This window comes from Choloepus didactylus, chromosome 11 (assembly GCF_015220235.1).
Source record: "Choloepus didactylus isolate mChoDid1 chromosome 11, mChoDid1.pri, whole genome shotgun sequence".
NCBI lineage: Eukaryota > Metazoa > Chordata > Mammalia > Pilosa > Megalonychidae > Choloepus > Choloepus didactylus.
This window is the reverse complement of record NC_051317.1, coordinates 80,769,940-80,794,193: the sequence shown is the minus strand read 5'-3', so window position 1 is coordinate 80,794,193 and position 24,254 is coordinate 80,769,940. Positions and strand designations below refer to the sequence as shown.

At 36.3% G+C, this 24,254-nt stretch overlaps 1 protein-coding gene across 1 annotated transcript in view; it reads right to left on the bottom strand.

Annotated features, from left to right (window-relative positions):
• DDX4 (DEAD-box helicase 4) overlaps positions 1 to 24,254 on the bottom strand; it is a 134,949-nt gene that overhangs the window by 25,994 nt on the left and 84,701 nt on the right. The window contains exons 4-9 of the mRNA XM_037798993.1: positions 15,191 to 15,268; positions 13,482 to 13,532; positions 10,193 to 10,249; positions 1,984 to 2,085; positions 1,014 to 1,094; positions 429 to 476 (exon numbers count right to left, since the gene is read on the bottom strand). Coding sequence (XP_037654921.1) covers positions 429 to 476; positions 1,014 to 1,094; positions 1,984 to 2,085; positions 10,193 to 10,249; positions 13,482 to 13,532; positions 15,191 to 15,268 — 417 coding nt within the window. The remainder of the gene's footprint in view (positions 1 to 428; positions 477 to 1,013; positions 1,095 to 1,983; positions 2,086 to 10,192; positions 10,250 to 13,481; positions 13,533 to 15,190; positions 15,269 to 24,254) is intronic.

Below are 24,254 nucleotides of genomic sequence, written 5' to 3'. Positions count from 1 at the left end.
TTTATATTAAAATAGCCTTTGTATTTCCTAGATTAAATCAAATCTCTATCCCATGATATGAAAAGGCATACTTGTTTTTATATAATAAGGATCTGTACATATAGATATATCTCATTCCTAAACATCTGCACAGCATCCTACTGTATATCATTTATTCATTATACATTTATTGTTGAAATTCAGGTCATTTTCAGTTTTCACTTATTATAAATTAGGCTTCAATAAAAACTTTGTACATATATTGAGCAAATATATCTGTAGGACACAACTTTTGGATCAGAAGTTAACAAAAAACTCTCCAAAACAGGCTGCGCAAATTTATACTCCTCACAATGTATGAAAATGGTAACAACTTCCTTTAACTTCAAAATTTAAATTTGAATTACAACACTTTTAACCACTTATAAGTAAACCAAATAAGAACTCACCTCGTCCACTTCCACTGCCACTTCTACTTTGGTAAGTGTCACCATTACCTACAAATATTAATTTGCATAGTATTTACAGAAAACCCAACTCTTTCTTGAGCACATAAACCATACAGCTATTTATAGTCAATCACTGACAATGGTCTCAGGGGAAGTAATTAGTCAAGACTCCTATTCCTTTAATCTACCCATTTCTTAATTCTAGATTTAATTTATAAACCTTTTCCTCATTCATATTTTTCATCAACAATTATGTTCTCATTTTTTTCACTTTCTCTTTAAATCTCACAAAATCATTTTCCCCTAACTCAGAATCCTTTTTTGAAACCACTGCAAACTTCATTTTCTTTCTTCCAATTAAAAGCATAGTTCACACTTCAAATTAACTGGTGGATTACAGAGAAGCAATAATCCACAGGGTATAAATTTTATAAAGTAGGTAATATTTTCCACTTATAGATCTAAAAGGCAGAGAAAATTGATGAGACTATGTAATGTGTTTAGACATATATTCTAAGTTTACTAACCCTAGAGCTAAAAGCATACATGAATTATTAATATTCGGTAATAAATTCTATTTCTCACCTGCACCACTTAATGATGGTCTTCTAGAACCAAAAAGGCCACCAGTGCGCTGTGTCCCCTCATCTTGTTCATATTTGTTATCTAAATTTGTGGATAATAAAATTAGATTATGTTGCTTTCAAGAAGTTTTAAAATCATACAGGAAAGAAAAAATCAAATACAGTGCCAGAAGTTAAAAGATGAGGGGTAAAACAGGTTAACAAGAATCACAATTAGTATTTTTCTAAGTATCTCAAAAAGGACTTCTCCACAAATTATTTCCTTTAGTTACAAATTATATCTTCAAAGTTTTTATTTTATTAAAATTTTATTAAATTTATTTATAAAGAAGTTAGGGCTAATACTATGCCAAAATACGATAAAGCAAAGTTGTCACTTCCCCAAAAAAGCAATGTTACTGTCCCAGAAACTTCACACTGCATTTCACTGCTTATTCTCCTGAATAGCACCCTTTGTTCTCACACTATCGCCAAATCTAACCTCACCATTCCTGTACAGCTACCCTTCAAATTCCTATCTGTTTAAAAAGTAACAATTCACTAACATGATCCACATCTATTAAATCATTATTATAAATGTCTTTATGTTTTTAGCTTTCAAAACCACTAATTTGTCCTCCTCTGTTAACAGTGACTTTTGAGGTAGAAGGGCTTTTTGGAGGTAGAGGTATAGAGAAGGCCACCTATTTATAAAATCACCAATCATTATTAAAGCTCTAAAACTCTTAGTTCATAATGTAAAATAACTGAGTAACACATACTCCTAAAAGAATTATACATTCTAATTTAGCCAATATGAAATTACATATGTGTCTAAAAAAATAGTAGTATCTACAATGCAGGTGATTATTGCATGTCAGGCACTGTGCTAAGATACTCTCAGATAATCCTCATAACAATCCTATGTAATAGGTATTATTTTAATAATTTCCTTAACAAATAAAGCACACTATTTGCAATCCACTACTAACTTGGACTTCCTAGACCAAATCCTCCACGGCAACCTCGGAAACTACCTCTTCCACCTCTTCTGGATGACCCTGAAGCTTCTGAATCATTTCTGTCTTGATATCCTATAATATTAAAACACACACATTGAAAGGAAACCAATTTGAACTTAAAATAATACAGTGATTAAAATAAAAATTAAAATGGTGTGGCAACCCGTGGCCTGAGCAAAACAGGCGTGCAGATCTTTGGTGCACAGCAGTCTGCATGACCTAGGCAGCTAAATGTTTAACCTATTGTCTTTCTCAGCCAGTAAAGAAAAAAAAAGGTAAATTGGCCTTAAAATGTAACTTTATGCAAGCAGGCAGGAAGTGAGAGGCTCTTATTCTCACAAAGAGAGTAAAATGTAATTCTAGTCCTTCCTGCACCACCCCCCAGGTCAGAATGACCTATTCCTGCATCTATGCTCCCCCTCACCCTCAGGAAGGCCTTTGTCTTAAACCCTTATAAAAGGCTTTCTGTTCTTTTTGCATCGCTGGGTCGTCTTCCCTGTGAATGCGATGCCTGCCCAGCATGAGAGAGCCGTCATGATCTCTCCACGACTTCTCACCCTCAATAAAAGTTCATGAATCAGAACATGTAAGCCATCAATGAAAGTTCATGTATCAGAAAATGCTCATTGTCTTCTTTGGCCTCTGGACTGGCATGGCCTTCTTGGGCTGTGACAAATGGATATGTTAAACAGATTAAACTGAGATGAAAAGAATAAATGACTCAAAAATACATGTGAGGAAATTCTCTAAATTTGAAAATGGAAAACATGATTAATAGATACGGAAGATAGAATAAAAAGGTTTGTTATTTCAACACAGGTTTATATCTCCTGAAGGTGAGAATGGAAAAAGAAAATTGGGGGGTGGGGTGGGGCGAAGTGTGGAGAGGAGGGATGACTATTCAAAGAAAATACACAAGAATTTTTCAGAGTAAAAGAAACAAAAGAGTCCTGAGCAAAAATAAAAGCAAATCCACACCCTTATGCATCTGTTGCTATTACAGTATTACAAAGATAGAAAATCTTTACCACTACCGGACAAAGAGACAAATCCATCTTTTAAAGAATAAGTTGACAGCAGAATATCCGGAAGAGGCAAATCCACACAGACAAAAAGCAGATCAGTGATTTCCAGGAACTTGAGGATTGGGAAGAGGCCAGCAATGGAGACTGACTAAATAATGGATACAGGGTGTCCTTTTGGGAGGATAAAACTGTTCTGTAACTAGATAGTGGTAATGATTGTACAATACTATAAATGTATTAAAATGTCACCAATGGTAAATTTTGTGTTATATGGATTTTATAATACATAATAAGTAAAAAATAGAATAAGAGAGAGAAATCAGTAACCCAACCTTCCACCTTAAAAAACTAGAAAAAGAGAAAACTAAATGCAAAGCAACTAGGAAGGGAAACAAAAAAGATTATAGCACAAACAAACAAAATATAGAATAGAAAAACAATAGAGAAGATCAACAAAACCAAAAGTTGGTTCTTTGAAAAGATCAAAATTAACAGTCTTTAAATAGGCTGACCAAGGGAAAAAAAAAAGAAGACTCAAATTACTAAAATCAGGAATAAAAGAGGGGACATTACTACCGACCTCACAGAAACAAAAAAAGATAAAAGAATATTATGAACAACTGTATTCCAAATTAGATAACATAAATGAAATGGAAAAATTCCTAGAATTGCACAAATTATACAAGCTGATTCATTAAGAAACAGAAAATCTGAAGACCTTTAACAAGTAGAGACTGAATCAGTAATCAAAAATTTCCCAACAAAGAAAGTACAGATGGCCTCACTGGTATATTCTACCAAACATTTAAAAAAGAATTAACACCAATCCTTCTCAAGTCCTTCCAAAGAAGTGGAAGAGGAAGAAACACTTTCAACCTCATTCTATAAGGACAGTACATTATCCTGATACCAGAGTCAGACAACGGCATCACAAGCAAAGAAAACTACAGACCAATATCCCTTATGAATACAGATATAAAAATATGCAATAAAATACTAGCAAACAGATTCCAGAAGTATATAAAAAAGATTATACACATGACCTAGCTGAATTTCTCTTAGGAATTCAAGGAAGGTAAAACATAAAAACCAATCAATGTAATATGCCATATTAATAGAATAAAGGGAAGAAAACATGACATCTCCAATAGAAGCAGAAAAAGCATTTGACAAAATCTAATACCTTCCCTCTCATGATTAAAAACTCAACACACCAGAAACAGAAGGGAATTTTCTCAATCTGTTAAAAAGCATCTGAGAAAACCCCACAGCTAACATCATATTTAGCGGTGAGAGACTGAAAGTCTTCCCCCTAAGACAAGGATGCTCACTCTTACCACTGCTATTCATTCAAAATAGGCAGGAGAGATAAAGATGGTGGCATAGGGAGCTGTGGGATTTAGTCCATCCTCCAGGGAAGCTAGTAAATAGCCAGGATCTATCTGGAACAACTGTTTGGGGGACCTTTGGAGGCCAGACACACATTGTACACCAGCAGGAAAGGGGGGAAAGGCTGCAACTGATAAATAGCAGCACAGAACTGTAAACAAATTCTTCCATGCTGTGGAGGCTGGTACCCCACCCCCACAGGCACAGCAGGCTGACTCGGAGTCAATCCCCGGTGAGAAATAGAAGCCCTCTCAACTAGTAGCAAGGGAAGGAGAACTCAGCCATGCCCCAACTGCAGATATGATTAACAAATTTGGACTGCTGAATACCAGCTCCAAGCACAGAGAAATCTACAACACAAACAAGAAAGAAATCGGGAGTTCTGTATCAGCCCCACTCCCAGCAACACATTACTAGAGCTCAAATTACTGGAAAAGGGCTGTGCCCCAAGAAAAGGGGCATATAAAGCTGGGTACCAACTCTACCTCTTAACTGGCAAACCTGGGGGGCTGTGGACTGGCTCTGACAATAGCCTTTTTTTTTTTCCTTTAAGCAGCCCATTAATGAAAGCAGCAGGCATTCTCCATTTTCAGCTCTGCTCCAGGCAAGGATGGAAGTAGGGCTGACTGAAAGACAAAGTAACTAATCAGGTGGAGGAGACATTCCCTAAAGGCTGTATCTTCCCCAAGAAAAGGGGGGAGGCAGGACCCAGTGCAGGTGGCAGTTCTCATTTAGAGAATTTAGACAGTAGGGGCTGGGATATCAGCAACAGTTTCAACCTACAAAAAGTGGAGGCCCAGCCTGTCTCAAACACGCAACAGCTTTAAGCTACAAAAAGCCCAGGCTCTCAAACATGCTCCCTGCAGGGGTGGAAGTGGGGCTGACTGAGAATCCTGTACCTTTTCCAGCCTGCAGGAAAAGGGGGGCTGAATAGCAGTTCTTCCCCCAAAAAAGAGGGGGTGGCAAGGAGCAGCACAGCTGGTGACTGTTATTTAGAGAATTCAGACCTCAGGAGCTGGGAAAATAGAAACAGTTTCAGCCTGCCTTCAGCCTCAGCCTCTGTTTCAACAAGGCCCTGGCAGAGGCAGGGTCTGCTGAAATTAAAAGCACACTTTAGGCATGTGGGGAGCAGCAGGCTGACAATTGCCATCTGCTAGGCAGGACAGGGAAAGCACAGAATCAGGAGGTTCACAGCAAAGACTGGCATCCTGCTGGGTCTCATCCCCAGGGAACTTTGATACTGATTTATCACCCCTTTCATGAGTCCTGTGCCTATCTTGTCTGGGTAAACCTGACTAGAGTCGATCCTATCTGGGGAGACCCTCCTCCAAAAGTAAGCCCTCCAAGTAAAAGTTGCTGGAGGTAACGAAAGGAGTGTTTAAAATATAGGGAGACAGGAAACAAAACAAAACAAACAGCAGATCCACATTCCCTGAGGAGGAAGAGGGAAGAGGAAGCTTTTTCCTGGGGGTAAAACACCTTTACAAAAAAAAGGGCAATCTCAAAAACTTCCATCTAGGCAGGTCAAGAATCAGAAAAATAAGAGCTGAAAAATTCTGATCAGTTAAACAGAAGCTATGCTAGAGTTCTAGAATGAGTTGAACCAAATGCCAAAGAACAGTTAGAACATAAAGCCAACCAACAAGGAAACTCTAGGCAAAAGAGAGAAAATGACCTCAAAAATAAATTAATCAAGATCAGATGCCTATACACCAGCAAAAAAAATCATAAGCCATACTAGTAAGCACGAAGAAATGGACCAGCCAAAGGAACAAACTAATACTTCAACTCAGATACAGGAGTTGAAACAACTAATTAAAGATGTTCAAACAAATCTTCTAAATCAAATCAACAAGCTGAAGGAAAATGTGGCAAAAGAGACAAAGGATATCAAGATGACACTGGGTGACTGTAAAGAAGAATCCATAAGCTTGAAAACACAAATGGCAGAACTTATGGGAATGAAAGGCAAAATAGAAGAGATTGAAAACACAATGTAGACATACAACAGCAGATCTGAAGAGACAGAAGAAAGGATCAGTGACCTGGAAGACAGGACATCTGAAATCATACACACAAAAGAACAGATAGGGAAAACAATGGGAAAACATGACCAGGGTCTCAGGGAATTGAATGACAACATGTTATGTGTGTCCAAGAAGGGAAGGGAAAAGAGTAAGAATAATGGAGGAAATAATCACTGAAAATTTCCCAACTCTCATGAAAGACATAAAATTCACGTCCAAGAAGTGCAGCATACCCCAAACAGAAAAGATTCAAATCTCCAGACACTTACTAATCAGATTGCCAAATGTCAAAGACAAAGAGAGAATTCTGAAAACAGCAAGATAAAAGTGATCCCTCACATACAAGGGAAGCTCAATAAGACTTAGCGAGGATTTCTCAGCAGAAACCATGGAGGCAAGAAGGCAGTAGCATGATATATTTAAGATACTGAAAGAGAAAACTGCCAACCAAGAATCCTATATTCAGCAAAACTGTCCTTCAAAAAAGGGGGTGAGTTTTAAATATTTACAGATAAACAGACACTGAGATAGTCTGTGAACAAGAGACCTGCTCTACTAGAAATACTAAAGGGAGCACTACAGGCAGATAGGAAAAGACAGGAAAGAAGTTTGGAGGAGAGTATAGAAATGAAGATTATCAGTAAGGATAACTAAAAGGGTAAAAAGAAAGAGAAAGATAACATATGACATATAAAATCCAAAAGACAATGGTTGAGGAAAGTACTGTCTTTACTTTAATAACATTAAATGTTAATGGATTAAACCACCCAATCAAAAGACAGACTGGATTAAAAAAAAACAGGATCCATCTATATACTGTCTACAAGAGACTCACTTTAGACCCAAGGACAAAAGTAGGTTGAAAGTGAATGACTGGAAAAATGATATTCCATGCAAGCAACAACCAGAAAAGAACAGGGATAGCTTTACTAATATCAGACAAATTAGACTTCAAATATAATACAACTGAAAGAGAAAAAGAATGACACTATGTACTTTTTCATAAAAGAGACAATTCATCAAGTAGAAATAACAATCGTAAACATTTATGCACCTAGCCAGAATGCCCCAAATCACATGAAGCAAACAATGACAACACTGAAGGGAGAAGTAGACACCTCCACAATCATAGCTGGAGACATCAGTACATCACTCTTATCAATGGATAGAACATCTGGACAGAGGATCAATAAGGAAACAGAGATCTTGAATAATATGATAAATGAATGATATTTAACAGACATTTACAGAACTTTGCACCCCTCAACAGCAGGATATACATTTTTCTCAACTGCTCATGGATCATTCTCCAGGTTGGACCACATGTTGGGTCACAAAATCTCAATAAATCTTAAAAGAATGAAACTATACAAAACAGGTGAGATAATTAGGCAAGAAAAAGAAAAAGAAATAAACAGCATCCAGATTTGAAAGGAAGAAGCAGAACTACCTCTACATTCAGATAACAGGATCTTATATATACAAAACCCTAAAGATCTAAATAAAAATAATTTGAGCTAACAAATGAGTTCAGCAAAGATGCGGGACACTCATCAACACAGAGAGAAGACTGGTGGTTGCAAGGGAATGGGGGAATTGGGACTAGCTGCTAATAGGTACAGGGCTTCTTTTCTGGGGGGATGGAAATAGTCTGAAATTAGATGGTGATCCATTACACAATACAGTGAATGTACTAAAAACCACTAAATGTATATTTCAAAATGAATTTTATGTAATGTGTAGCATATTTCAATTTTTAAAATGCTATAAAAAGTGATAAACATCAGAAAATATCAAACACTAAGGCACAGAAAGATGCAAAAGCCTCCACAGTGAAAACTACAAAACCTGGTTAGGAAAAATTAAAGACTTAAATAAATGGAGAGATTCACAGATTGCAAGACACAATATTATAAAGATGTTTGATTCTCCTCAAATTAATTACAGACTCAATGAAATCCCAATAAAAATCCCATCATGTTTTTCTTTGTGGAAATTTATAAGCCAATTTTAAAAATCTCATAGAAACGAAAAGGACTAAGGATAACACAGGCAATCTCAGAGAACAACAAAACTGGAGGACTTACACTACCAGAAAGGACCTTTATGAAAACTATTGTGATCAGATAATGTGGTAATGGTGCAAACCAGAAAAACAGATCAATGGAAAAGAAATGAGTCTAGAAACAGACCCACATATATTCAGCCACCTAATTTAAGACAAAGTCAGCCTTGAAAACAATTTCACACTTACAGAAAAGTTGCAAAAATGTAACAAATAACTCCTGTATGCCCTTTCTGTTGGGTATCTTTTAGTGAATGAAAGTTATTCATTTTTATCAAGCCCAATTTAGCCAGCTTTTCTTTTATGGATGCTGTTTTTTTTTTTTTAAACCCATTTAAGAAGTCTTTACTCCTCTAAAGTCAGGAATATTTTCTCTTATATTTTCCTTTTTAAACTTGATCACTTTGGCTTCCACATTCAGATTGTACATCTGGAATTTACTTTTGCATATGGAGTAAGACAAAAATAAGGTACAATTTTTCCATAAGGATATCCAGTTGACCTAGCATCACTTACTGAAAAGACTAAATCAGCTTAATGGTTTTTCACTGCCTCACTTAAATATGAATTAAATTGATTTACTTAAATTACTTAAATGTGAAAGTAAAGATGATGTTCACTGTTCTGCAGAAAACCAAAAATTTTACAATATGAGCTGTGTTTTAGGAACATTAAGTATCAAAATTTGCTTTTTTTAAAAATAGCAATGTTAAAAGAAGAGTCAAACCAAAAATTTTATAATATGGGTTACGTTTTAAGAACATTAAGTGTCAACGTGTTAAAAGATGAGTCTATTACAAGAGTCTGTATTTTTCTTAGCTAAACTCCCCCCGCCCCCACCTCAATACACACCCAATAGGTGAGTTTAGGAGACAAATAGCCATCTCTCATTCACCACCAAATCCCCTTCCAGTGGTAGCCCTAACTAAGCTATAATGAAATAGAGAGCAAGGAAGGGCCTCCTTCTATTTCAGCAAGGTACCCATCTAATGGGCCAGGAGATGTCTTCAGGTTGTAGCATTCAGGTTTCTGAATACTATGTAGTTCCAAACAACAACAAACAAACAAAAAAAACCTTTTATTACAGGTAGATTTGCACATCTGCAGCAATTTGATTATAAATTCATTATGTTTTCTGTGAGTTCTATCGCTGTTGTTGTAGTTGTTTTTACAATGGTTGTCTATAGATAATAAAAAATAAGCATAATTTTTATACCATCTCATTTCAACTTCATCAGAGGCACCATTAGCAGGGTGTGGCGGAATACTGCCAGATCTGAACAAAAAGCAGTCTACAAGTTCTCCCCTCCCCTACACCTCCAATGATCCAATTTGGAGACAAAGACACCCTAGTTCATCTACGTTGTGACTGACCAAGATTCACAGTCCCTCATCTGTACTAAACAGCAACTCTGGAGATCTTAAAAAAAAAAAAAAAAAAGATCCAGAGACATTAGAAAGCGGAATGAGGGGAAACTACTGAATAGTCGCTCAAGTTTTAACAGCAGAAAACATATGCCAAAGCGTTTTTCCTCAAAGGTTTTCAACTTCCAAATTTTTCTTTCTTTCAGTTCTTCCATAATCAGTTTCATCAGCTTAGTATCTCAGACTAAGTACACAGTGGTCATATCTCTGTCTTAAGTACACAGTGTTCCAAAACATGGGCTTCTTACCGCCTCTCCTGGAAAATCCTCTGTTCTGTGTTTGATTATCTTCACAGTCATTACACTCTTGAATAAAAATTTAACATGTGAATAACAACTACATAACTTTCAAGATGTGATATCTAAAAAATAGCACTGCCACAAGATAAATCAGTAAGAAAATAAAAAATATGTTCATAATTAAAATATGAGCATTTTATTTCTTGAAATAATTTTCACAACAGAAATATAAAGACATTATTCAGTCAATTCTCTATGCAAATCATCTCTTATATCTAAATATTAAACATAAAATTGAAAACCCACTATTTGCCATGTACTATACTCAGCACAACCAAAAAAAAAAAAAAAAGAATTTCATAAATGTCAAAACAACTAAAAATTGTTTCACGAATCTCTAAACTAAGTAGGCAAGTGGTTCTCAAATGAGGTCCACAGACCACTAGAAATACATAACTTACATATAATGAAATTATATGTTTTTCTATAATTTATTTCCTAATAAACCTGAAACATTGGTGCTTTCTTAACAGGAAAACTTTTCCCCATGCACCCTAATAAAAGAATATGGGGATATGTTGGCCTGTTTTTAAATTACGTTAACAAGTAACATTGCCAGGGTTCTTAAACAGTGGTATGAGGATGACTAAACTAATTATTATCTGCAGAGCTGGTTAGAAATTAATTCCTGGCCCCACTCCCAGAGACGTTTATTCTGAAAAGTATATGGTGATAGCAAAGAATGAATAAAACCTTAAACAACTTTAAAAGTTATTATATGTTATTATAATATAGCTTTACATAATGAATGGCTTTAAGCTTCCTAGAAGATTCCAACAAAGCCACGTTTGGAAAATACAGATATGGTTTCAAGGGATCTTTGTACATGTCATAATGTTTAGTATCTGAAAACTTAAATTCATAGTAATGACATTAAGTGACTAAATAGTTTGGAGGCTACTAGTTAAAAAGCAGTGTAAAAGTATTAATCTACTTAACAATTAATGCTGTTTTATAATAAACCATGACTCAAGAGCTCTTGTAACAGGATGCTATTTGAGCTGTAACATACCTGATGAACAATCTAACATTGTGACAACTTTCCCAGAAGTAGGATTTAGTACAAGGTCGCTGAGCAGGAAAGAAAGAATTCAGGAAAGAAGGTTGGCTCTGGAATAATGATAGTAATAACTAATGGTGTATTACCTTGTAGAAAAAAAAAAAATGGGAACCTGGCAAGAAGAAGGGATTCTCATGTTATCTTTGGCCAGTCACTCATTTAAAACAACACAGGTATTTTGACCACACTGGAAATTAAAATAGGATAATGACATTAGGGGAAGGATACATGGAAATCTTCTGTACTATTTTCCCAATTTCTCATGAGTCTTAAACTCTCTGAAAATAAAATTTCATTTAATTTTAAAAAAAGATCTCTGTAGAGTTATAAAATAAAGCCAAACACAAAGAAAAATGAGATGATGTCAAGATTAGTTACAACTTATTAATTGTAAGATATAAAAATAATAGTAATAACTACATTTATATAGAGCTTAATGTGTGGCTAGCACTGTTCTAAATGCATTATATGTATTAACTTTTTAAATTCTCACAAAATAACTTATGAGGAAAGTATTAAATCCTCATTTTATAGAAACGAAAAAGAAGTACAGAAAGGTTATTTCAAGATAATAGAACCGACAGGAGCAAGATCTGAGTCTCAAACCTAGGCAGTCCCTTTCTAAAATCTGAGTTCCATATCACTACAATACAGCAGCTAAGAGAAATTAGATTACGGGAAAAAACAACCACAAAATATGCTGTCCATTTGTGTTCAGAGAAAAAGCTTCCATCTTAAATATCAAAATCTGCTCCTGTGTTTACTAATAACAATTGTGAGAATGAAAGAACTGGATCCATATATAATTTTAGAGGAAATCAGAATGAGAACAGCAGAAAGTAGGCCAATGGGAAGTAGGCCATTTTGGAGAAAAAAAGTTCTCTGAAGTGCTATGAGAAACTGGAGCTTCCATTCAAAAGGTCTCTGTCCAACCCACTCTAGAAAGGAATCAACTAGGGAAGGAAGATCTTTGATAAGTGGGAATATTCTTGAATATTAAATGCATTAAAAGTTAGGATATTAGAATAGAAAGGTTCAAGTAGAAGTGGAAAAGAATAAAAAGAATAAAGTGGTGATTTTTTTTTCTTCTACCGTAAATAATAGTTTGTTTTATTTGAATGAGACAGGAGGAAAAAACAGAGAGAAGCAGGGAGAGTGAAACTGGTAGTCGAGTTGGGGGCAATCATCCTATCTGATATATATTACAATGCCATTTATTCCAAAAGGGTTTAAGGTGATAAAGTCTAGGTCTGGTTTTAACTCTGGAAATCACTGTTGGAGTATAATAAAATCAAGTCTCATAATTAATAAAAGAGAGATCGATGGTATTTATTGAGTATTTGCCATGAATGTGTCTGGTACTGAGCTTAGTACTTTTACATTCATATGCATTTGGTCTGCCCAATAAACTTATAAAATGGATGGCCTCCATTCTTCAGAAAAGGAAACCTTGGCTCAGATAAGTTAAATGACTTGCTCCAGGTCATTCAGCTAGCAGGTTAACAGAGCAGGAACATGAAACAAAGTCTGGAACTACCAAGTTAACTACATTATACAGATTCCATATATCAGTAGTTCCCATTCAAAGGAATCATCAGAATCACCAGGAATGCTTTAAAATACAGGCTCCAGGGCCTAAACCCTAAATCTACTCAATCGGATTCTTCAAGGAAAGTACTGTTCATTACTGTAGTCTATCCTCTGGTGACATTATTCTTTTTCATTTTTACATTCTCTGTGTCTCCCCCAAACCAGTGTCAGCAGCTTTGACAGAAACACGGTTTTTAATTTCAACAGTTATCCCCATTCTTGTAAATCTTTTTCCACTGCTAATATGTTCTTAAAAGACTTATTTGAGTCACAATTTATGTTTATACTGGAAGTGGAATTTTGATTCTTGATTTGCTGTTTATACTATCCCCTTTTCCCAGCGGCAGCATGGCATTCAAAAGGCTGTACCTCATGGATTAACTAAGGCAGGTGGCAAAGAAGGATGCCTGAATCCTTTATCTACAAACCAGCAATATCCTTGATTAAGGCTCTGGCAATAGCTGCTGCATAAAATTGGGTTTAAATAAAATGGAACTGGACCAAACTAAGGTACTTAATCTTAGTTTCTTTTTAGCTTGTATTATAGTTGTCAAATTAAAAAGTCACTGTAAAAAATACTGAACTTACCTTTCCAAGAACCAGAGCCATCACCTTCTTCAAACTTGTTATTTGAAAAACCTATACAAAATATAAAATGCAACTGGCTAATTTCTGAAACCAACAATTATCTGTGCCTCAGAGGAAATAAACCTTACAGAACTACAAGTTATGATGTTCTGTTAAAATAAGATAAACTACATGCTACTGAAGACATCAATTTTGGATGAGATGCATATAATACAATTTCTGTCTTGTGTCAAATTATCGACTCCATTCTCTTAAGGTGAAGAAGAACTTCCTTTTCAGCCAATTCTATATTACTTTGAATGTTATATTTATCTACAAACAAGGGAATATGTCAGTATAATCACAATATACTTGCTATTCAAAATGTCAACATTTTACAAATAACTTGTAATCTCTTCATATGCCAGAGTACAACACAACTAAGCTATAACTTGATATGCAAAAATTTCTCCCCTCTCAGTAACAAGGAAATCCTGTCAATTTCTTTTTGTTTACCAAATAAAAAATATCAAGCTTTGCTTTCAAAATTCTCATTTTTAAAAACCCTACATTTAGATTTATACATCTCTGGAACATACAGATTATGTATCTAAAATACATTTTAAAAGTACCCATCAGTAATCTTCCATAAAATCAAAAGATGCTCAGTCTTAATAAAATGATCTCTAATGTAAATATAATAGGGAATATATATTTTGAAGTTAAATGTCAATACAGGATGCCTGCCAATCAGCATTTAATCCAAATTATAAAATACTCAAACATTACTTTTTGGCTTCTATACTATGGGAATTAATCAATTATTGTCTTACGAATGTTGTATTTATACTATATATATATCTCAAGTCATTTAACATCTCAGGTTCAACAAAATCTGAGGTCCTTAGCAATCAAACACCCCATGGAAATGTAATACATAATCAGCATATAAAAAAGAAGCATCCTATAGCCTTGATAAATGACTGGACAAGTTTTTCCTTGAGCAGATAAAAAGAAGTCTTATTTCAAAATATGTAAAGATAGTTCCTAAAGGAAGAGTGTACTATCACAAAACCTAAGTTTTGGAGTTATTTCATTCTTATTTCATTCAAGTATTTTCAGTCTTTCAAGTTTCTTCAGGAAAGGATTATATCCTGCTGCCATCAACAACCCCCTCTCTTGCATGCTCCCCTCCTCCAAAAGAGTCAATGCTGGGTTTCCAAAATGCTTGGGAAAATCTTCCACCTACACACTATTGGTTTTGATGTTAAACTCTGCCTAAGTTTAGAGCTACAATTTCTGAAGTCTTTAAGGAGAAATTATAATTTCAAACCTGATTCTTTTCCTCAACTAAAGATGAAGATTCAAAGTCCCCTTTGGAGATACAAGATGGATTTCTTGTATGGGGAGGGGTGAATATTGAGTAAGAAGAACTGGAGTTCACACATAGGGTCAATAATTTGAAGAGATGCTGTGGCAAGGAGCATAGATGTTTAAACTAAATAAAAAGCAAGCAAGCCACTCAGATGGAACAGCAGAGACACTCAAAGCAGCATAAAATGCTGCTTTTAGCTATGAGTAGAAAAATGAAAGCATCCCCTTGTGACCCTCAAATTCCTGGGAAAAGCACATACTTTCTATGTATATTAAAGAGAAATAAGAATCCAAAAGACTGGAAAACGTGGGGTCACTCAAGTGCTGATTTTATGATAGTAAAAGCAGGTAATTACCTCTGTTTCCAAAACCTTTTCCAATTCCAAAACCACCCACTGTGGATGCATTATCTCTTTTATTAGACTCGCCAGCATCTGAAAAAGTTCAGTCCAAGTTAAACTCTTCAACATACAAAATTAAGAGTATCATCAAAATCTAGAAATTACATGAATCTTTATAGGAAGAGGATCTCTAAGGAGAGGGAGAATAGTACAGGAACTTAAAATTAATAAAGAAATAATAATCCTGGAAGCTTCTTTCAAAAAACTCTATGGACCACAATAAAAACTTAAAAAGCAACCTACTACTAGTGAAATATAGCTTTTTACTAGTTGTTATTTTTCTGACAACCTTTAATCAGGAAATTCTACTCACCATGTGTGCTGATTTGAATCTATTATGCCCCCCAGAAAAGCCATGTTTTTTAATCCAATCCTGTGGGGGTAGACCTACTGTGGGTGGGATCTTTTGACTGGGTTGCTTCCATAGTGACATAACCCACCCAATTGTGGGTAGGACCTTTTGATTAGCTTATTTCCATGGAGGTATGACCATGCCCATTCAAGGTGGGTCTTGATTAGTTTACTGGCATCCTCTATGAAAGGATAAAAGCAGAGACATTTTGAAGAGAGCTCAGAGACATGCATAGTGAGAGAACACCCAGAGTTTTGGAGAACAGACATTTGGAGTTGCTAAGCTAAGAGATGAAACCCAGAGTTTGCCCCAGAGAAGCTAAGTGAGAATCCACAGACATTTAAAGAGAAGGCCACAGGAATCAGAAGCTGAAAGCAACACAACTCGGGAGCAAAGGACCAGTAGACCAACAGACGCTAGCCAAATGCCTTCCCAGCTAACAGGTGTTCCAGAGGCCATTAGCCTTTCCTCAGTGAAGGTATCCTCTTGCTGATGCCTTAGTCTGGACACTTTTATGGCCTTAGAACTGTATATTTGTAACCTAATAAATCCCCTTTATATAAGCCAATCCATTTCCGGTATTTTGCCTTCCGGCGGCTTTAGCAAACTGGAAGACCATGTTTTATCACCCTGATAAAACCAGATACTTGCAATCTGCCCCTGCTATATGGCAGTCAATGCCCAAGAAAATTTTATATTTGTCCTATTTAACTGGTCTATTTATTATCTTATTTCATTTTTCTAGTACTTATCTTTCTCAACCATTCCACTTATAAAATTAAAATTATGAAGACACTATATAAGGGGGGGAAAGCTATGAAGACCTATCTGCTTTACGTCTCCAAATCTCTATAATATTTCCCCACATTTCTTCACCTCTCCAACTCTCTACAGTATTTCCACACATTAACTTTCTTATCTCCCACTACACAATTCCCACTACACAACTCTGGACATCCAACATTTCAATTCACGCCAAACAACTCTCCCTACTCCACATTCTGTGAACTTTTTATTTTTTGAATAAACACTATAATTCACATACACAATTCCCATGAACAAGAACATTCTTTTACACAATCCCATTAAGTGCAGCTAAGAAGTTCAAGAAATTCAATGTTGATACAAAGCTTACATTCTATATTTCTTTTTTTTTTCTTTTCTTAAGTCTCAATTGTGTCCCTTTGAGCCTCCTGTCCTCCTCAGATCCCATCCAGGATCATCCTTGGCATTCAACTGTCATCTATTTAGACTGTCTTTTTTTTTTCAATTGTGGAAACATATATACAGCCTAAATCTTCCCATTCCACTCCCTCCCTAGCATTCCATTAGTGGGATTAATCACATTTAGAATGTTGGAATGCAATCACCTTCCCACCTTCCATTACTAGAAATTTCCTCTCACCTCAAACAGCAATGCTACACTCATTTCTTAACTCCCCATTGCCCCTTCCCCCACTTCTCATAACCCATACTCTACTTTTCATCTCTATGATCATATTCTCTGATAATTTCTTCATGTTTACTGTGGGGCTTAAATTTAACCTCTTAAATCTGTAACAATCTTGTTTTTCTTTGATACCAACTTAACTGCAAAAGGACACGTAAACTATGTTCTATACTCCTCCATTCCCCCACCCTTATATAGCTCTTGTCAAAAACTACATATTTTACATTGAGTCCAAAACCACTGATTTGTCGTTAGAGTTTGTGTATTTTATATCATGTAGGAAGTAAATAGTGGAGTTACATATCAAAAATTATCGACTTCTATTTGTATTCCATTGTGGTCAGAGAATGTGCTTTAAATATATTCAAATGATTTTTTTTTAATTTATTGAGGCTTGTTTTATGTCCCAACATATGGTCTATTCTGGAGAAAGATCCATGAACACTACAGAAAAATGTGTGTCCTGGTGATTTGGGATGTAAGGTTCTATATATGTCTGTTAAAATTCTCTATATCTCTCTCTCTTTTCTTTGTTTCTCTGTTGGTAGGGCTCCCTTTAGTATCTGAAGTAGGGCAGATCTTTTATTGGCAAAATCTCTCAGCATCTGTTTGTCTGTGAAAAATTTAAGCTCTCCCTCAAATTTTTTTTATAAGAAATTTTATTTTGAGATGAATTCAAACTTACAGGAACAGTTGCAAAAACATTACAAACCCCATACATAGAACTCCAGCATACCCCAACCCCCTCCCCCGATACCACAATCCACCACCTTTAACATCCTGTCACACCACCATTTCTTTCTTTCTTTCCCTCCCTCCCTCTCTCCCTCCCTATCATCCATCATCTATTGCTCTGTCTTCTGAACATGAGAGCAAGCTGCACACATCCTTGAAAAAACAATATAAGTCACATATACATTTCCCATGAACAAGAACATTCTTTTATGCAATCCCATTAAACGCAGCTAAGAAGTTCAAGAAATTCAACCTTGATACAAAGCTTACATTCTACATTTCCTTTTTTTTTTCCCCTATGTCCCATCTGTGTCCCTTTGAGCCTCCTCTCCTCCATCCTCAGATCCCATCCAGGATAACCCTTGGCATTTAGTTGTCCTCTAGTTAGACTGCTTTTTTTTTTTCAATTGCGGAAACATAATAAATCTTCCCATTCCACCCCCTCCCCAGCATTCCATTAGTGGGATTAATCACATTTAGAATGTTACAATGCTATCACCTTCCCACCATCCCTTTCTAGAAGTTTCCCTTCACCCCAAACAGAAACCCTACACTCATTTCTTAACTCCCCATTGCCCCTTCCCCCACTTCTCAGAACCCCTACTCTACTTTTCATCTCTATGGTCATATTCTCTGATACTTTCTTTGTGTTTACCATGGGGCTTAAGCTTAACATCTTAAATCTACAATAATCTTGTTTTTCTTTGATACCAACTTAACTTCAATATGACACATAAACTATGCTCCTATACTCCCTCATTCCCCCACTTTTATGTAGTTCTTGTCAAAAATTACATATTTTACATTGAGTCCATAACGACTGATTATCATTACAGTTTATGTATTTTAGATCCTGTAGGAAGTAAATAGTGCAGTTACAAATCAAAAATACAGTAGTATTGGTATTTATATTTACCATGTGATCTTTAGTGGTACCCTTTATTTCTTCATGTGGTTTCAGTCAATTGTTTAGTGTCCCTTCCTTTCAGCCTGCTCAACTCCCTTTAGCATTTCTTATAGGGCTGATCCGGTGGTGAAGTCCCTCAGCTTTTTTCGCTGTCGGCAGGGCTCTCTTTAGTATCTGAAGTAGGGCAGGTCTTCTATTAGCAAAATCTCTCAGCATTTGTTTGTCTGTGAAAAATTTAAGCTCTCCCTCAAATTTGAAGGAGAGTTTTGCTAGATAAACTATTCTTCGTTGGAAATTTTTCTCTCTCAGAGTTTTAAATATGTCATGCCACTGCCTTCTCACCTCCATGGTGGCTGTTGAGTAGTCACTACTTAGTCTTATGTGGTTTCCCTTGTATGTGATGAACTGTTTTTCTCTTGCTGCTTTCAGAACTTGCTTCTTTTCTTCAGTATTTAACAGTCTGATCAGAATATGTCTTGGAGTGGGTTTATTTGGATTTATTCTATTTGGAGCTTGCTGGGCATTTATGCTTTGTGTATGTATATTGTGTAGAAGGTTTGGGAAGTTTTCCCCAATAATTTCTGTGAATACTCTTTCTAGACCTTTACCCTTCTTTTCCCCTTCTGGGACACCAATGAGTCTTAAATTTGGAAGTTTTATTTTATCTATCATATCCCTGAGATCCTTTTCAATTTTTTCAATTTTTTCCCCATTCTTTCTTCTGTTCTTTCATTTTCCTTTCTGTGGTCCTCAAGGAGGCTGAGTTGTTGTTCAACTTCCTCTAATCTTGTATTATGAGTATCCAGGATCTTTTTAATTTGGCCAACAGTTTCTTTTATTTCCATAAGATCTTCTACTTTTTTATTTACTCTTGCAATTTCTTCTTCATGCTCTTCTAGGGGCATCTTTATGTCCTTTATATCCTGTGCCATGCTCTTCTTCATGTTCTTTATAACCTGAGCCATGCTCTTGTTGCCTGTCTGTAATTCTTTGATTAATTGTGCCAAGTACTGTGTCTCTTCTAGAAGATATTTTGATTTGGGTGTTTGGGATTGGGTTCTCCATATTACCTGGTTTTATCATATGCTTTAAGATTTTCTGTTGTTTTTGGCCTCTTGGCATTTGCTTTGCTTGATACGGTTCTTTCAAGTTGCAAAAAATACAACTTGCGGGGTGTGTGTCTGGGTGGTTAGGGAGGCAGGGCAGCTTTAATAATCAAACCTCCCAGGTGTTCCCAGAGATTCAAGGCTGTTGCAAGAGTCTAAGCCTTCATTTCAGTTTTGCCCCAGATTTTCTCTGCCGCTGACCCACAAGTCCCCAGCATTGACGTAGCATCCCTGGGTTTTCTGAGCGGGCCCCCTTTCTCAGCTGTGATCTTCCAGGACCTCTGCTGAGGGAAGGCTGTGCTACGTCACAAGTGCGTGCCGTCCCTCAAGGGAAGCCCCGGGCCGCTGGGCCGTGCAGGGGCACTCCCTGCCTAATGCAAAGATGGCTGAATGGGGCGTCTCAAACCCCCCCCCCCCTTTTCGCACAGCTCCGCCTTCTGAACTCCGGGACAACTAGCTGTGTATGCACCAAAAGCCACTGTCCACGGCCAACACTGTGGCATGTGCGCGGTGCCATGGGATATACTCCCGGTCACACTGGGTTTCCTGGCGCGGCTCTGGGCTGTGGGTACGGCCCTAGGCAGGAGTGTCTCCAGCCCGCCGGGGAGCTGGCTGCAAGAAATGTGGTTCCTTTCTCCTTTTGGCTCTCCCCTCTGTCCCCCGGCCCTGAGGGAATCAGCAGCAGTCTATCCTCCAAGCCAGACACCGAGAAGTTGGCACAGCCCGCTCCAGCCGTGTTTCACTGTGCAGTTCTCACCATCGTAACTGCAGCCGCTCCTGGGTTGTTTTTTTTTTTTTTTTTTTTAAAAGAACTAGTCCATCTCCAAACACCAACCCCCGGTTTCCCCACACCGCAGCGCAGCCATGGGGCTTTCAGCTGGCTTACTCACTTGTTTCAGAAAGCGGACTCCTGGTTTCACCAAGTGCATGGTCCCTGTGGTTTTAGCATATCTTGTCCAGCGGGGGCATTGCTGAAACTGGTATTCTGGGTCACGGAGGTGTTTTTTCACCCTGTCTCACCTAGTCGCCATCTTAGGTTCTCCTCTCTGTGGACTTTTAATACTTTTTGTACTCTTACTCATGCTGTTCCTTCAGCTTGGCATTCTCTCCACTCCTAATTTTTCTATGAAAATTCTTTCACTCTTCAAAAGCCCAGCTGAAAGGCCACTATTTCTGTGACTCTTTCTTCAACTTTCCAGTCAGCATTACTTTTTTTCTCCACATTTCCACAGCACACCACCTATACCTCTTTCTAGTAATACTTCTTTCTATAGGTTTCACTACCACTAGACTAAGAATCTTACAGGCATACCTGCATGGCAAGAAGCACAGTTACTTAAAGAAAAAGAAAAGCCAAAAGGCGCAGAAGACATCCAGAACAGCATAAACTACCATTTTAAACAATTCCTGGGAAAAATAAAATCATTCCCTTGTGATCCTCATAAATTATCTTACCTATCTCTATAATTTCCTAGTACAGGGAAATTAGAGGTATCTGTGAAACTCCTAAAACCACATGCAAAATTGTGTATGTGTAAATATGAGTATTTTCATCATTCTAAAGATGTATGTAATTCAAGAACTTAAGACAACTAACCATACCTCACAGAACATAACAAAGTAATCAATATTAATTTTTGAGCAATTAAGAATCAAATTCAAATGTAAAATGCTGCAGCCACTGTGGAAAACAGTTTCACAATTCCTTAGAAAGTTAAACATAAAATTAACATATGACCTGGAAATTCCACTTCTAGGTATATACTCAAAAGAACTGAAAGCAGGGACTCAAACAGATAACTGAATGCCAATGTTCACAGCAGCATTCTTTACAAATGCCAAAAGGTAGAAGCAACCCAAGTGTTCAACACATGAATGGATAAACAAAATGTAGTTCATATATACAATATAATATTATTCAATCAAAAAAGGGAATGAAGTTCTGATACATGCCACAACATGTGGGATGGTTAGGTTTGTGTGTCAATTTGGACAGGTGATGATGCTCAGTAGTCTGGTCAAGCAAGCACTGACCTAACCATTATGCAAGCATATTTCATGGCTGGTTTATGAATTCATCAGTCAATTGACTGCATCTGTGGCTGATTACATCTATGATAAACTAAAGGCATGTCTTCCAAAAAAAAGAATCTAATCAGTTGGATTTAATCCAATCAGTTGAAGACTTTTAAGGAAGAGAGAACTTTCACTTCTTTTTCAGCCATCCACTCTCCCCTTGGGAGTTCACAGAAGACCTTCATCAGAGATGCCAGCTCACAGCCTGCCCTACAGAATGTGGACTCGTGCGTCCTGCCCTACAGAATTTGGACATGTGCATCCCCACAACTGGCGTGAGACAGTTTTATAAAATCTCATACTTACAGATATCTCCTGTTAGTTCTGTTTCCTTAGAGAACCCTGACTAATACAATATGGATGAACCTTGAAGACACCACGCTGAATGACATAAAGCCAGACAAATAAAAGGACAAATGTTTATGATTTCACTTACACACATTAAATACCCAGATAAGCAAATCCATGAGACAGAATTTAGGTTAAAGGTTACTAGAGATAGGGGTGAGAGGAAGAGAATGTGAAGCTATTGCTTAATCGGCACAGAGTTTCTGTTTGGAGAGATGAAAAAATTTTGGTAATGGATGGTGGTAACAATAGCACAGTATTGTGAATGTAATTAATATCACTGAAATGTATACATGAAAATGGTTAAAACGGCAAATTTTGTGTTATATATGTTATCACAATAAATTTAAAAACAAACATATTACTACCAATGCAAGTTCTGCAAAGAAAAAATATCAAGAACACTGAAACTAAAATATTAGAATGAATCAAAAGGAAAAGAAGTTACAGTCATGCATCTAAGAATTTCTGGAAGTATATGCAGTATAAAGATAACTTTTTAAACTACTAGCATTGAATAAACACTTCTGATCAGAAATATTTACTGAAATAATGTGTATTTCAACTTAAAACATATGGCAATCATTTGTGGTAAAATCTGTCTCAAGAGTTTTCTCACTGAAAAACTTTAACCAACAATGTTTACAGGGATGCATCAGAAAGTATCACACATAGTTGGGGTAATGGATGGTGGTAACAGCAGCACAATGTTGTAAATGTAATTAATAACACTAAATTGTACACTTGAAAAGGTTAAAAATGGGGAATTTTGTGTTATACATACGTAACTACAAAAAAAGGCTTTAAATTAAAACATGTAAACCACCAAAATAAAAATATCACATAACCTATTCTAAATTAGGATTTAAAAATATATCTTAATAACAAATATTCTCCTGAGCATATTAAAATATTGTTTCTAAAGACAGCAGTGCAAATGAACTAATAAAACCCACATTTGAACTTTTTCACACAATTAAATGTTCCAAAGAATCAATGCATCTTTCTTAATGCACAGGCTTAAGAGACAACATACATATGCATTTTTGAAGAATAATTTATTTCCATTAGTAAAAAGAATATATTAAAATATAAAATTCAAATTTTTGTTAATCATATCTAAACAAAAAATTAAGCTTTCAAAATGTCAGATGAAACACCATTCTTTAGTTTCCAATACAGATAAAAATATGTAAGTCATCAATAAAGTTTTTGAAAGAATAATATATCTAATAAATTCAAATAAAAGTATGTATATTTAAAACAACAAAAAAAAAGCCCTAATGTATGCATCCCTTTAAAGAAATAAATGGTCATAGGTATTTTCAGGTAAATTTAATCCTTAAGTTCTAATAATATATTTTAATTTTATTTTGAAATAAATTCAAAGTTATAGGAGCAGTTGCAAAAACAATACAAACCCCATACACAGAACTCCAGCATTCCCTGACCCCCTCCCCCGATACCCCAATACACTAACTTTAAACATGCTGTCACACCGCTATATCTTTCCCTCCCTCCCTCCCTCCCTCTCTTACTATCATCCATCATCTATTGCTCTGTCTTCTGAACATATGAGAGCTAGCTGCACACATCCTTGAACAAACACCATAATTCACATATACAATTCCCATGAACAAGAACATTCTTTTATACAATCCCATTAAGCACAGCTAAGAAGTACAAGAGATTCAACAATGATACAAAGCTTACATTCTGTATTTCCTTTTCCTTATGTCTCAACTGTGTCCCTTTGAGCCTCCTGTCCTCCATCCTCAGATCCCATCCAGGGTCATCCTTGGCATTCAACTGCCATCTATTCAGACTTTTTTTTTTTTTCCTCAGTTGTGGAAACATATATACAGCCTAAATCTTCCCATTCTACTCCCTCCCTAGCCTTCCATTAGTGGGATTAATCACATTTAGAGTGTTGTAATGCAATCACCTTCCCACCTTCCATTACTAGAAATTTCCCTTCACCTCAAATAGCAACCCTACACTCATTTCTTAACTCCCCATTGCCCCTTCCCCCATTTCTCTTAACC